General features: G+C 44.1%; 2 protein-coding genes across 3 annotated transcripts in view; one reads left to right on the top strand and one right to left on the bottom strand.

Annotated features, from left to right (window-relative positions):
- Nucleotides 1–2577: 2577 nt before the first annotated feature.
- c18h3orf33 (c18h3orf33 homolog (H. sapiens)) lies at nucleotides 2578–5315 on the bottom strand. 2 transcript variants are annotated; one of them, XM_020622416.1, is made up of 5 exons: nucleotides 5042–5315; nucleotides 4616–4675; nucleotides 4099–4258; nucleotides 3345–3505; nucleotides 2578–3217 (listed from the first exon to the last, which is right to left on the bottom strand). In XM_020622416.1, exons 1-5 carry the CDS (start codon nucleotides 5174–5176, stop codon nucleotides 2960–2962), a joined length of 774 nt encoding a protein of 257 aa, XP_020478072.1. In that variant the 5' UTR covers nucleotides 5177–5315; the 3' UTR covers nucleotides 2578–2959. The 2 variants fall into 2 exon arrangements, with proteins under 2 accessions (XP_020478072.1, XP_020478073.1); XM_020622417.1 differs by having other exon boundaries at nucleotides 2578–3214; nucleotides 5042–5314.
- Nucleotides 5316–5701: 386 nt separating this feature from the next.
- LOC109973093 (mediator of RNA polymerase II transcription subunit 13-like) overlaps nucleotides 5702–14991 on the top strand; it is a 25945-nt gene continuing 16655 nt past the window's right edge. The window contains 13 exon segments of the mRNA XM_020622418.1: nucleotides 5702–6657; nucleotides 7390–7624; nucleotides 8712–8880; nucleotides 11031–11176; nucleotides 11311–11508; nucleotides 11793–11987; nucleotides 12104–12260; nucleotides 12347–12454; nucleotides 12538–13248; nucleotides 13342–13552; nucleotides 14381–14411; nucleotides 14512–14633; nucleotides 14805–14948. Coding sequence (XP_020478074.1) covers nucleotides 6592–6657; nucleotides 7390–7624; nucleotides 8712–8880; nucleotides 11031–11176; nucleotides 11311–11508; nucleotides 11793–11987; nucleotides 12104–12260; nucleotides 12347–12454; nucleotides 12538–13248; nucleotides 13342–13552; nucleotides 14381–14411; nucleotides 14512–14633; nucleotides 14805–14948 — 2493 coding nt within the window. The 5' untranslated portion in view covers nucleotides 5702–6591.

The following is a 14991-nucleotide window of genomic DNA, read 5'->3' as shown; positions in this document are numbered from 1 at the left end:
CCTAGCTCCTTCTTCATGGAGCTTATGTACCACTGTGACAATAAATTATTTTTCCTTCTTTTAATTGAATGGGGTGTTAATTATCATATAAACAATGTTGTAACAGTCACCATAATTATGAAGAGTAAGTGGTCCAAAATCCTCTCATGTAATTCCAACAGATTTCAGATCTTCTTGCTGCTTTGAGTCATTACGTAGCGGTCCCAAGGTTAAACCTGTAAAAACAATGAGTAATGAGAAAGGAGGCACACACAACACCATCCATATTAACGGGATGTTGAATGTGTCTCCAGCTTCAAATTCCTGGAGACCCACACCTCAAAGGCTCTGTCCTGGACCACCAACACCTGCAGCCTGGTTAAGAAGAATCACCAGTACCTCTTCTTCCTAAGGACACTAAAGAAGAACCACCTGTCTTCAACCATCCTGGTGAACTTCTACCGCTGTGCCATCGAGAGCATCCTGACCAGTTGTATCACAGTATGGAAACTGCTCTGTCTCCGACCACAAGGCGTTGCATCGGGAGGTGAAAACTGCCCAACACATCACAGGGACTCCACTTCCAGCCATTGAGGGTATCCACAGGGAACGCTGTCTCCAACGTGTTCGCAGCATTCTCAAGGACTCCTCTCACCCTGCTCACAAACTGTTTGACCTCCTGGCCTCTGGGAGGCACTTCAGGACCCTTCAGACCAAAACCAGTAGACTCAGGAACAGCTCCTTCCCCACAGCTGTCTCCTTACTGAATTCTGTCCCCCGTTGACCTCCCACTGCCTTCCTCTATACCACTACCCACACCTCACCCCTTCTCATCTCTCCTCCCGGGTCTCATGCAACACACTTCTGTTACCTGTAACACTGAAGTGATTTGTTAATTAGCACATACTCTACTCATAGGATACTGCTCTGTATTCATTTGCACACTGTTCATATGCAGATACTGTATATTTATCTTTGTTCTATTTACATCCATTGAACGGTTCACTCATGTAACTTATCTTCTTATTCTGCACTGTTTCATTCCATTTCTTCCCACTGCACTAGTATTTTATAAGCTTAATGTCCCTTGTCCATTACTTGTAATTTGAATCCATAGTCAGTACATTACCCTACATATCTTACTGTAAATATCAATTGTACCTACCCATCAGTAATTTAGTTCTGACTCTTCATACTGTAGATACTGCACACTTTTCACTGCTGTTATGGCACTTCTGGTTAGATGCTAAACTGCATTTCATTGCATTTCATTGCATTGTACTTTTACATGGGTAATGGCAATAAAGTTGAATCTAATCTAATGTGCATTGTACACTGTAGATGTTTGTGGCCATCCAATAAAATGATGAACATACTGTGTCCTCTGACAAGTTCAATTTTTTGACTGCAAATTCTTATTTGCTCAAATATAAAATTGTCATCAGAGAGTTGAGAGTTTAAAAATGCAGTTCTAGTAAAAATCATACAGCCGACAGAACTTCCTCAATGAGTTGCCCAGGCTCCCTGTCCTGACTGGATCTACCCTATCTTCCCCCTGCAGTCTGTCTCTGCCATAGTTTCCCTCCCACCCCTCCCACCTTGACAGTTCAAAGTCTGGCAGCAACAGCCTGAAATGCACCTTACAATTTAAACCACTTCACCAATCACGAGCCACTTCGGCCATAACAGTCACTAGTAGCATTTGCACAACAAAGGAGAGACTAGCTGATTCATTAAGCCCCCCTCCACCCACCACTACCACCACCCTCCTCCTTCATTCCCTTCCCTTCCAATGTGACTCCTCCTCTCTTGCCTTTGTGCGTGTACCCAAAATCCCCTTCTATCCCCCCACCCACACTAATCTCCTTGTGCCAATTGGAAAGACTGCTTCGGGACTACCTCTCACTACAGTGAGACCCCCTCACCATGCACCCCGCAGGACACACAACACAATCTGGCCTCGTTTGCAGGCCCTCCTCCTCCTCCTCCTCTGCCTTACATCGAGGAAGCACAGATTAAAAACCACAAGCACACAGAAGCACAAGGTATAATTCTGGCTGTGGACTTGCATCACAAACAATCATAGCAATCACATGACCCTAATCCTGGATACACAGGAAATTTGCTTTGGTGCTTGTTCGTGTTGATGTACCCTAATTGCAACAAAAACAGCTGATAAAAAACATTGTTTATTTCTCTGCAGTGTGTTTTGCATTCAGTTGCACAATAACAGCATGTAATGTTATGAAATCAGAGGTGGACTCCTGGCTCCTCCTGCCACGTCTTCTGTTCCAGTGCTTAAATGCTCTGTCTTGGTAACATTACAGCTAATAGGGCCTTGTTCTTAGGGAATTAAAGACCCCACCACACACAACATATAAGGCTCCCATGGGGTCTGAGGGAGGCCAATATAGAGGTGAGCCCTTTGGTCTGCTTTGTATTTCAGTTGGTGTTCCTATAGCAACTCTGGTCTCAGAGAGGGACAAGGGGATGCCCTCTTCATTTTGAACACCATTAACACACACCACCCCCTGTCTTGTGCATAGTCAGGTGCCGTGGCCACCCCCCCATGCACACACACAAACCAACAGAGGAGGCTGTACTTAGTTGCGATTTAATGATGTAAGTGAAAGTTGAGGGATTAAGGTTTCAAACAATCATTTATATAGATCTATAAAAACCGGAAACTACAAACAAAACCATAACCATTTTGGCACAGGTGTAAAAAAAATGTAAAGTAAGATTTACAACCCTTGGTTTTTGTAATATCAGGCGTATTAAAATGCTGCCACAGCCTGAGAACCACTTCTGTCCCTCATGACAGGTGAATGACAAACTAGACTATTTTTCAACTTTTTGAAACTTCTTTTTTTCCACAACATATGTACAGGACCGGAACTCCAATCGATAAATGATGAACAGTAATGTCAATTTTTGATTATTTCAGAACTTAAAGGCATCAAACGTTTTTAGTATTCTGTTAAGTCCTTTTAAAGATCCTCCTCATCAGCCTGAGTATAGTGTTGTCCCTGAGCGCCTTGGAGGCCCTTTCCCATAGGCTGTGCTCCTTCCACAGACCCCTACCCTTCCTCTCAGCTCTGACCTCTGCCCTGTGCAGCCGTCTATGGAGGCGCCAGAAGAAGCGAGAGTCAGGCAGGACTCCAGTGAGGGGCGCAGTGCGAGCCAGACCAAGCCTGAGGACCTCTTCGTTCAGGCAGTAGCTCCAGACAGACCCCTGCTGGAGAAAAGATGGAACACAAGAAAATAACTCAGATGAAAAACTCTTATCAGTCTCACATGATGACAACCGTATCTTTTTTCAGACTGATAAGTCCCCACATCGCCTCAGTTACTAGATGCCTCACCCTGCTCTGGGATACCAAACAGTGCAGTATGTCGCCCTCTCGGCCGATCAGCTTTAGCCAGACTGTTTGGGCAGGAGCCAGGTTCTTCTGCAGCCATGCCCTCCCCTCTGGTGTCAGCTCCACTCCTGCAAGATGCACCAGTAACGGGGTCGTGCACACACCTGAAGAGAACGTTAAAGTGCTGTTTACCACGTGTTACAGTAGAGCATGGGTTACAGCAGTTTGTACTTATGCAAACTGTAGAATACTACTACTACATTTGTTTGTTACTAGAGCTAATATGAACTGAGTTTTTGGTAACAATACCAAAATGATACTGTTTGGTTAACTTCTTTAGCAGCTGTACAAGGAATCCAAAAGTCTAACACAGCATAAACTGGTGAAATGTTGCTTTCAATCAGGAATTATGTGATCATAACATAGTGTGAGTTAAGAACTTTGAAAGGTGGGAGGTCAAATGAAGGAAAGGTAATGTTTGAAAAAGTTAGATGACTCTGGTGAGTCACTAAAACATCTGATGCTGCACTCTATAAAACGCTCAAGCTGCTTGAGTTTACTCATCAGCAAGTATCGTGATTAGGTATAACAGCTAACCAGCTTATCTGTGACCCTCCCTCAGTCTGACTTCACAAAGTAAAACTGTCACAATGACATATTTGGTGTAACAGGACAAAAGGGTGCACCACTATCTCTGAACTGTGTTGTGTGACAGTGTGAATCCTTGATTTCACAAAGAAGGATACCCCCATTTTACCTCTGTGCTTTGAAAGTAATGGTGAGATGACTGGCAGGTAAATGGGGACGTGCTCCACTTTGAGTCCTTCCTCTGTAATCGAATGAACTTTCCCACGAAGGCTGATGTTCCTCTCAATAAAACGAGCAGGGATCTCAGATGCAGCTTGAAACTTGGTGATCTAAAAAGGTTGAGTGAAACAACCCAGTGGCAATGTTTCGAGTCAAACATAGTATCTAAAAAATTGCATTTCATTAACTTCCTACAAACGTGATCTCATAATATTTAATGAAATTTGGATTTAACTGGGCACAGTGATAGGAGCCTTTTGGTATTATTCAGACTGTTAGTCACGCAAGAGTGCTCAATACATTTTTTGCACCAGTTTGAAACAAAGGAGAGCTACTGTTATATATATGGAATGAGCAACGGCAAATGCATGTTAAATAAATAATGTGCACCTGTTAAGAGTTTGCAGAATCTGCAACTGAATAAACATTTGAGGGTCTGCATGCCAGTGTGTGCCTTTCGCTCTTACCAGTTTGATACTCCTGGCTATTATGATCACACCGGCGATCGCCAGCCCTGTGCTTACACTCTGTGTGAGAGACAAGAGAGCAGTGAAGTGTAGCCCTGACAGGGTGACACTGATACCATCAACTCAGCTGAGCATGTGTTGAGCACTTGACAATGAGAAAGACTTGACAGAGATGATAGTGACACAGGGATATCAAAATCCAGTGGGAACAGCTGGTGATGCATGACTGGTTATGAGGTGCCACCATATGGCACAGAGGAGCAGTTAAGAGGGAAGTGGTCCTGAGAGCTTACTTAGGCAGAGCAGTTTTTAAAGATTAAATGTAGATTCAGGTGGCGCAGATACAGTAAGGCAACACATTCATGCAGATAGCCTAAGTATCACCAGTCAGTTGCAGTACTGTTTGCACAGAGAGAAGACTCCTACCCGCACAAGCGTTAAATTATCATCTGCGAACTGAGATATTACAGACACGATGTTATGAGACGACTGGCTTCCGCGTTCTCTTTGTTGTCTGTCCCTTCGTGCCTCAGTTTCTGTTTCTCTGGAAGACTCCGGCATGCTGTTGACATTTTCTCGACGGGTCTGAGGCTCCGCCTATTTGGGAGGGACGTGTCGTTTCCAAACCAAACAGGGTGACGTTAAAGTGCGCCCAGAAAAACGTTGTGAAATGCCCCCCAACATTACAATAGTTTGAACTTTGTCCTGTGAGTGTAAATACAGTAGGCTTCATGCACATTGCAGCTTAGCCTAACAAATAAGTTGCAGGGATCAGTGACGTGCCCATTTTTTGTCTGCACAACTTGACCTAGATAACTTCAATATGTGCAGCAGCTATAAATCATTCCACAAAGCAAACGGTGTGGTCACGCAACAGAACTGCCCCGTTATTGATATTCATATTGATCATAGTTCATATTTTTTGCAGAAACACATGTTTCTCCGCAATACCTCCAAAATATTTCTCGTTTTCATGGAACAGTCACACACAGCCGACGTTTCGCTGTGAAACATGTTCAGTGACAGACATCAGTGAGGAGTGAGCCCTGGCTACATGACAGATGCACTGGAGCTTTCATCTTGTAAACTGTGAAGTCATGGAGCTACTTGAAGCCAGATGACGCCCCCATTACCACAAATTGGCCAATGGGAGTAGAGAGGCAGTTGTCCTCCTGGCCGCCATTAAAGAATTCAATCCATGGACTGAAATAATGGAAATTTGCGGGACCTATGGAGCAGACAGAGAATAGTAACCGATGAATTATCTTAATGATCTCACGTTTCGTCCGTTTTAAGAGGGGGTTTACTATGACGGAGCACTGTGGTGGTTTTAGTGAACAGGAGGGCGGTGTAGCCAATTGTTTTATTTAGCTGGCAAGCTAGCGTTGAAGCGCTGGTATGTTAGCTTGTGTGCTAGCAGGCTAGGAGAGATCAGGGGGAGGGGAGAGTTCCTTTGCTTTGAAATTGTTTCAGATGAGCTAGCTAGCTAGCATTAGCACTAGCGCACCAGAAACTAAGCTTTTGAGGTGAAGTTGTTTTTTTTTTTAGTTTTTGATCTCGTATATTTTTTTGTGCATATAACTTTTTCTGGTGTTTGATGTAACGTTAGTCTATCCGGGTCATGTTAAAGTTGACTATTTGAAGTTAAGGTAATGGAACAGGAAGCTTTCGGCTAAGCAGATCATACAATACATTTCATATAGGCTTGATGAATCGAATAGCTAGAGGCTTACAGTTGACGCTATCTGGTTGCCTGTCTAAGGCTAGCTTAGCGACCAGGCTAGTGGTAGCTAGCGCCGGTTAGAAGTTGTCTGACTAGCGGTCGCTAGTTGTAACGTTAGTCAGCAAGTTGGTCAGCGCTGTTAACGAGGTAATTACAGCGGAACATCGCTTTGTCAGTAGTTAACTGGATCAGCTATTGCTCCCGATGGTGATTGAGACAATGGACTTTAACGTTACAACGACGCAGTGAAAGGATGAGTTCGTGCTTTGTACCAAACGGGGCCAGTTTGGAGGACTGCCACTCCAACCTCTTCTGCCTGGTAAGACTACTGTTTGTGCGTTAGCTAGCGTTAGCTCTGATACTGAGAGGCCAGAAAGCCATTTTGGCTAATCAGGCAACAAGCTTTGTAACGTCAGTTGCAGACTGGCGTGAAGGCATCGGGCCTGCAACTAGCAAATCGTGATCTAGCTACCTTTCAGAACAGAGACAGCACATATTGCAGGATGACCATACTGAAGAGTTGCATATGAATACATTGCATGTTCGGGTATTAACCCTTCGTTGTTTCCAGAAATGTTTAGCTAACACTAACGTCAGGTTGCTTGATGGTAACAGGCAGGCCAACAGGTGAAACATTTAAAACCCATTAAGCAGACCGTATTATCTCTTTATTAATTTAAGTGACGCAGCAGAAATAAATGATGCACGGATGTGATTTGCATAATTGCTGTAGTAAATTAGGACACCTGATCCGATTTGAGACTGACCTGCAGTGGTAGTAGCTGCTAATAACTGCTGAGCAAATTACTGCATGACAGTTCTGTTTACATGCGTGATTGTGGTCACATGTACAAAGTATTGCCAAACTTTCCAACATGTTAGCAATTCTCAGTTGTACACCTTTTTCATGGAAATGCTTTCTGAATGACGGGACAAGCACTCTTCTGCATCTCATCACTGTCTGTCGGGAAGAAAGCTGTACAGTCCAGGACAGGTGACTGGCTTTAATGCTCTGTGCTCATTCTCATATTGTTTTTGTCCTTCTCTTTAGGCTGATCTGACCGGAATCAAATGGCGGCGTTTTGTGTGGCAGGGACCCACCTCCTCACCCATCCTTTTCCCTGTGACCGAGGAGGACCCCATCCTGTGTAGTTTCAGCCGTTGCCTGGCGGCAGATGTGCTGAGTGTTTGGAGGAGGCACCACACCCCTGGTCGCAGAGAGCTCTGGCTTTTTTGGTGGGGGGATGACCCCAGTTTCGCTGAGCTTATCCATAATGAGCTCTTAAGTAAGTTCATGCAACATTTCCATGCTTTCTCCACACTCACAAGGAGGATTTGTGATTCTCACAATATCGGTATTGATTACACTTACAGTATGGTTAATTAATCAGGGTAGAAAGCAGCAATATTTGTGCATCTGCTCTAAAGTATGTGTATCTTCAGTTCATACAATCTTAGCATTACTTCACTAATGACCCAGTTAGTCTAGGTGTGAAAATTCACAAGTGTAATTGCTGATTGTAATAACAGATACTTTCTCAGGCTTCTGAGCTGACAGAACTGCAGACAAAGTTGGTTCTTTTATAGAAACCTTGTTCATGTTTAAACATGTTTGGTGTCTGATGATAATGCCAAGCAGTCTAAACTGCAGCAAAGTTTTTAAAGGTGGTTTTAATGATGCAAAGTCTACTACTAAGTGATGATAATCTGATTAGTGACAAACAGGTCTTTCAAAGTCTCCAAAGACTAGCAGAGTCTCCTGGCTCTCAGCCACAGTGACACAGGCTTGTATTGCAACATTAGAGGAAGTTGTGTATCACTTGACACAGTCCTTGTTCGTTCTGGCTTATTAATATTCATATTTGTGGGGAAGAAAATGCTCTCAGGGGATTGCTGACTAGGTATTTTGTTTCCTGTATCAAAGAGGGTCAGGTGTTACTTGAAGACAACACAGATTAGTAAATGCAGAGACAGAAAGCAAATCTTAGCCAAACTGCAGACAGACATGGAAGGTTTAATTTTGAGTTTGAAATGTACACTGATGACCAGAATCTAAAAAGTTCCAAAACAAATACAGAACATTTAACAAGAAGGCTTCACTTTATATAAACAGCTTCACAAATGTTCTGTCACACATTACTGGACTGAATTTGTTTTGGCCCCTTTTATTGCATAATAACCAGTTGGATCAATGTTTAACTGGAAATGTTTTACATGTGCTCAAAAGGGAGACTGTGTTTTAAACCAAAATTAAGTGTTCTGGTGTGTGTCAGACCCATCTAACACTCCACAGTTTATACTTAACATGAGGCAGGAAGGAGCGAGACTGGTTTGTTAAAAGTATCTGGCTTAATGTATGTGCCTTGATTTTAGGTGAGGAGGACGGTGAGTGGGAGAGTGGTCTGTCCTATGAGTGTCGAACGCTCCTGTTCAAAGCCATCCACAACCTGCTGGAGCGCTGTCTCATGAACCGCGGCTTTGTTCGCATTGGCAAGTGGTTTGTTAAGCCGTACCAGAAGGACGAGAAGACCATTAATAAAAGGTATGTCTTGCTTCCTAATTGCAGACAGCAACATTATAGGACAAGCCATAAATTCTTAAATCAAAGCTGTGACTCAACAAATGGTCCGGTTACAGGCCCCAGCTGGGATCAGTGGGATTTACCTGTATCTCTGCCTGTTAGTATAGCAACACAGGCATGCCTGACTCTGCCATCTGTCAGTTTCTCTTTTTAGTCTTTTTACAGAAATACCCCAGCTCACTGGTTGGTTTTGATTCTGCATATTTCCTGCAGATGTTTGACAGTCAAATCCTTCCAGTCGAAACGACTTTAAACCTCAGAAGTGAGAAAAGGGTAGTGGTCAGCTGAATCAGTGACAAGACTGTTGTCACTGTCAACCTCTGTATCAACAGTGAAGATGCTTTACACCTACATCCTAAAGGCTAACATTTACGTTTACCACGAGGCAGTTGTTTTTGGTATACGGCACAGACGTTGAGGATAAATAGGGCAGCAGAACAAGATGTCCAGAATTGTACTTGCTGTACTGAAGAGCTGAACATTAGGTTTGTATTGGAGTACTGGTGCAGATGTGCAGCATGTAGGGGTTGGCTGTTACAGCTCTCTCTTGTAAAGAGCTGGATTGACTGTGACATATTTGTTGGGAGCAGTGTTGGAAACATGCATGATGAATATTGCGCAGAGCCAACAAAGAAGAGCTTGTTCAAGGCATTTTAACTACATATGACTATGTGTGTTATGCATGTGTGTCCTCATTGTTATGGAAGTTGGGCTTTAAAGTTTCCAACACAATTCCTGGCCTCTTGACAGCCATTAAGTGTTAAAATTCCTATTTGGGATTCAATTGGTGAAATGGTGCTTGCAGCTGTACTCTTTCAGCTATGTTGTTACAAGCTTATAGTTTGCAGTTTTTACAAAAACAAAATTGATTCCTGGAATTAAATCGGATGTAATAATGTGACAGAGTGTGACAGGATTATTACAGTGTTTAACTACATCAGCACCATGTCACACTTTTCATCTGGTTTCACAAGTGAGATGCATGAAATAATGGTCACGCAGCAGTTTGCCTAATCAGTTTAGACTTTTTTTTTTTTATCCTAATGGAGTAACACTTCAGGGTCAGGTTTAATGTCTACACCTACACCTTTCTCAACTGCAAGGTGAAACTGGTCTTTGTTGTAGAAATACAAGCTTGAGGTGAAGCAGCAGCACATAAATATAGGCCTAGTGCATAGCCTGGTTCTGCTGTATTTTCCTTACTCCCTGTGCATAAGGGTGGAGACAGATTTAGCATTCCCCCTTGCTCTTGAACGAGGGGGCTGGGGAAACCTGGGCTGTCCAGACAAGCCAATTGGAGGCTGGGACTTCTGGCTGTGTTGGTCCAAGCTGACTTGTGTTTGATGCACGGCCCTTTGGCTCAGTTCCCTCTGACAGCTTTGTCAGTGGTTCCAGAAAGTTTTAGCAGCTACATAAAAGCGTTGTTGCATAGAGCAGGAGGGGATTCCTGCCCACTGGTGTTTAGCTTCTGTTTCTACATAAAGACGTCTACAAGTGTGTGTTTGTGTTGAGACAGCAGCACAGCACATCTGACAGAAGAGACTGGAGGTCTGGCTGTTGCCTGCCACTCTGGCTGGTAAACAAAGCAGTCTTTGGAAAATGCTGTGTGTGCACTGTGGTTTTACAGCAGCCATGTTAACAAGCACTTATATAGCTTATTTAGTAGCCTGGTCGTGTACAAGTACTTAGAAAAGGATGGATATAGTTTTCTTCCCATGGCTATAATAATCTTCCATGTTTATTTTTGGTTCATACTCTTTTACATGTACATTTGCAAGATTTGAGTGTGTGTGTGCGTTATGTGCGCCACCTGATTGGAAGTACTAGCAGGCATTTGTGTTTCTGTGGAAGCAACAGTTGTCACCTGAAAACATGATATTCATCGACATGCCCTAGCCAAATGTGCAAGAAATTTTCTCACACCATCTCCACCCTTTTCAGTCCTCCATCCACTTGAGTCATTCCTTAACAACTGATGTAGAGCCTGGAGTGCTGACAGCAAAGTGAAGCTCATGCCAAGTGTGTTAGTTTTTATGTAATGATGTCGGCATGCTTGTGGACTGATATCTCTAAACATTTCAATGCCTCTTTATCTTTGCCTCCTGCTGCAGTGAGCACCTGTCTTGCTCGTTCACCTTTTTCGTACACGGTGACAGCAATGTGTGCACAAGTGTGGAGATCGCTCAACATCAGCCTCTTCAGCGGCTGAGCGAGGAGCACCTCAGCCTCGCCCAGCAGAGCTCCAGCCCCCTACAAGGTGGGATCACAAGAGTTTCACTCAGTAGTGGTGGTTTACATATGAACTGCTGTTATGTCTTTATACAGGGTTTTGAATTGGCTTTATTAGTGGAGTTTGTCTGCAATAAGTATTGTGACTCCTCTGCCCTGCAGTCATCCTGAGCCCCTATGGTTTGAATGGGACCCTCACCGGCCAGGCTTTTAAGATGTCAGACCATCCTACTCAGAAGCTCATTGAAGAGTGGAGGCAATTTTATCCCATTGGCCCAAATCCCAAGGAGGTCCAGGAAGACAAGCTGGAGGATGCAGACTGGGAGGATGACTCTCTGGCAGCTGTGGAGGTCCTCGTCGGTAAGGCCTCAAAAGGTTTTTATAATGTGCTGATATGATGTCACCAGCTTTTTCCTTTAACATAGTGGTGGACTGCGGTGCAGTGCATGGCTGCAACTGAGTCCAAAAATGTAAAAAAAAAAAAAAATTCTCCTTGAGCCATCAGTGCCTGTTTATGAAAATGCTTTGGTGGGTTAGAGAAAATCGTAGAGTAAAATTGTTGGGTTTAAGTTTGATCATTGCAAAAAAGTGACAGTGGACTTTTCTGTTTTGTTTTTGTATTAAATAACTGTGTTTGGTTCCAGCGGGAGTGAGGATGGTTTACCCTTCCTGCCTGGTGCTTCTGCCACTGTCGGACCTCCCTGCTGTGGTCCCTCAGGGCTCAGCTAACACCTCAGGAAGCATGTGCAGCGCTCAGCAGGGCCAGGCTGCTCACAGAGATCCCGCCATGTCCTCTGTCACGTTGACTCCTCCAACATCACCAGAGGAGGCTCAGACAGGTAAGTCAAGGACCTGCACACTAACCATAATTAAACACTTGGAAATTTTTCAGCCTTTATTTCTGTGAAATTCTACATCTTGACAGTTTTGCTCCTTGTCTTACTTTACTTCATAGATTACCAGCCTGCCCAGAGGTGGCTCAAGTTGTCCTCTGCCTCCGATGGCTACAGTTCTAATAACACTCTTCATGGGGGTAAAATCCCACGGAGGCTGGCCGGCCAGATGGTTGAGTGTGTGTGGCAGGAATGTAACATAAACCGTACAGGGAACAAGTATGTTTAATGTCATGTCTTCCTCAGTAAATTGCCATTGCTGTCCTCATGCTGACTGATAAAGTGTCTCTGTCCTCTTTCAATAGGAGAAAGTTTACTGCCTTGACAAATGGAACCTCTGAGGAGGAGTTGGACAAAACTGAATTTTGGGATTTTGTGGAGCCATCTCACAGGCTGCATTGCAATTGTTCGAGGTGTGTTAGGTGGAATGCATTCATCAGTGCGTTTTATGCACGATTTAAAGAAAGTGTCTTGTAATTTTTATTTGTTTTCACAGACATAAGAATCAGAAGCAGCGATCAAGCAGCACCTCAGGACACACGCCTTTATCAGGCCAGACTGTCCAGCCGACCCCCAAGCACAAGCTGGCCGAGAAGCTGGAGAAAGGGGAGAAGCAGCACAAGAGGCCACAGACGCCTTTTCACCACCGCAATTCTGTGAGCGAGGAGCAGTCCCTGGAGCCACAGACCCAGAGGCTGTGTTTAAGATCACAGGAGGAGGGCTCCTATCCCAGCCTGCACCATGTTGACACAGCACCCTCAAAAGCCCCCACGCTGCATACACATGGGCCTCCTGCAGACCTTGTCGGATCCCCGCCTCCCCCTCCTCTCAGCCCACATCCCTGCGATCACGTAGAAGGTGACATGACTCCCGGTGGCATGAAGAATTCATCCACGCCCATTCACCAACCGTTCTACCCGCCATCTGTGGAACCCTGTCTGTTGCCACAGAAGTGCTCATCTGAGGAGCCTCAGCTGGAGAACATGCCTCTGCCCTTCCCCTCAGCCTACAATGAAACCTTGGAACCCACTGTTTTTGTTGGTTCAGCCATCAACCCCAATGAGGACTCCAGCCACAACCCCTGGAAATATTTCAACCTTCCCAAGAGGAAGACGGCCAGCTTCCCGACACCCCAGTTACCTATGGATAAAGTACGAGATGATTATGGTGGAGGGGGAGGAACAGAAAATGTCATTTCTGTCACTGAGTAAGTTGTTGGTAGCTCATCAAATGTAGCTGTTCATATAAACAGTATTCTCACATCTGTCTGATTCTTTCTGCACAATGACTCTCCTCTCAGGGTGATGTCGAGCTCTACTCAGCACCTGAAGGTGTCCCAGGAGCTGGTCAAGACATATGCCCAGCGGAGAAACAGCCATCTTGCCTCCGCCACAGGAGATGGAGAACACATCGAGAAGCCCGATCCTTATGCGTTTGTAGACGAGCCGTTCAGTTTCACCGAGAAGAAGGACAAGCCTGGAGCTGAGAGAGAGGGCAACAAGAAACACAAGGTTAGGGTTGAATGCAGGGGTTGAGGATCACGCACTGTCCCAGGATTTCTCACTAAAATCTGCTTCAGTTTTCTGGTGAAGTACCTGCAGGAACCTGGATTTTTCAATATGGAGGGAGTTGCATATTCCTGAAAATAATTTTCAAATCACAGAAGAACCTTAAAAATAATTCCTGACAAAGTGTTTAATGCCAGAGCACCATCAGGTTATGGTTTTAAAGTTTATTTTCTATCACGCAAGTTTTTGGTATGCTTGACAGAATCAGTCTTGTTTCCTTACTCCATCAGAATATTTACTGCTGTTATTTCAGACTATATTGCTCTTGAGCTAAAGTGTTGTTTGTTAAATGAAGAAGCAACATGTTTATATTCCTCACATCACTGAGGTATTGGAAAAACAGCTGCATCATTTGGTATCGGTACTGAAACTTGGGTGTGTCTCATATCTCACGAGCACCGATCAGTATTCTGAACAGTGCTCAGCTCTGCCCATATTCCAGTTTAGTTCTTACCGCTCAAACACCAAATTCCACATTTGTACGTAGTGTCGCATAGACTTGCAGAAAGTTCATCACACTGGACACAGTTTTCTGTGTACGTTCCCTTCAGGTGGTTCTCTGTGCACATGCTTGGTGAAATAAAAAAGCAGCACATTTATTAGTGGTAAACACTCCACAGGTTAATTTTAACATGTGGTGATTTTCAGAATAAGTTTAATAACAGAACCTTGTGCACAAACAGAGATCCCTGATACTTGTCTACCGTAAAGTAATGGTTTTCCCGCAACATTTCAGTAATTTCCCTGATCAGTTATTTGTTTTTGTCACAGGTGGATGAAGGAATTGGAACATCAGGAGATGGTGAGAATGCCTTCCTTCTGTCCATTTGGCCTTCATTAAATAAAATGTTCAGGTTGGAGTCTTATTCGGGGTCTCCTCTCCAATGTGTTTTGTGGTGCAGATGGTCAGGGTCCATCAGGCAGTAAAGCTTCAGCCTCCACCAGCCTCATCCATGAGAACGACTTGGCTGTGTCCTATAGTGACCTGGATAAAATCTTCAATTCAGACGAAGACGAGCTCACAGTACGTTGACGATGTGGGCCTGACACTTGTATTCTTTATATCTTAACTACACTCAGGACCCAGTTTTGATGTGGTCCTGTAAGATACCGTATGCAATACTAGGCTAAATAAACATGATTGATACTGAGTTTATATATTGAACATATAGTTTTGTTTTTCTTGTACATGCAGCCTGGATCCAAAAGAGTTGGAGTCGGTACAGAGGACAAATTTGGCAGTAAAGAGGCTAAACCAGCCACGCTGGACCCATTGTCATGCATAAGTAAGAATACTGTGCCACAGTTAGGTGTCATACATTGTTAGTTTATACACTTTGTTTCACAAGAAGCAATTTCTCCTTTCTCTAGGTTCAGCCGAC

This window comes from Monopterus albus, unplaced genomic scaffold (assembly GCF_001952655.1).
Source record: "Monopterus albus unplaced genomic scaffold, M_albus_1.0 scaffold280.1, whole genome shotgun sequence".
Classification (NCBI taxonomy): domain Eukaryota; kingdom Metazoa; phylum Chordata; class Actinopteri; order Synbranchiformes; family Synbranchidae; genus Monopterus; species Monopterus albus.
The sequence above is the reverse complement of the archived record's forward strand: the minus strand, read 5'-3'. Positions and strand labels throughout refer to the sequence as shown.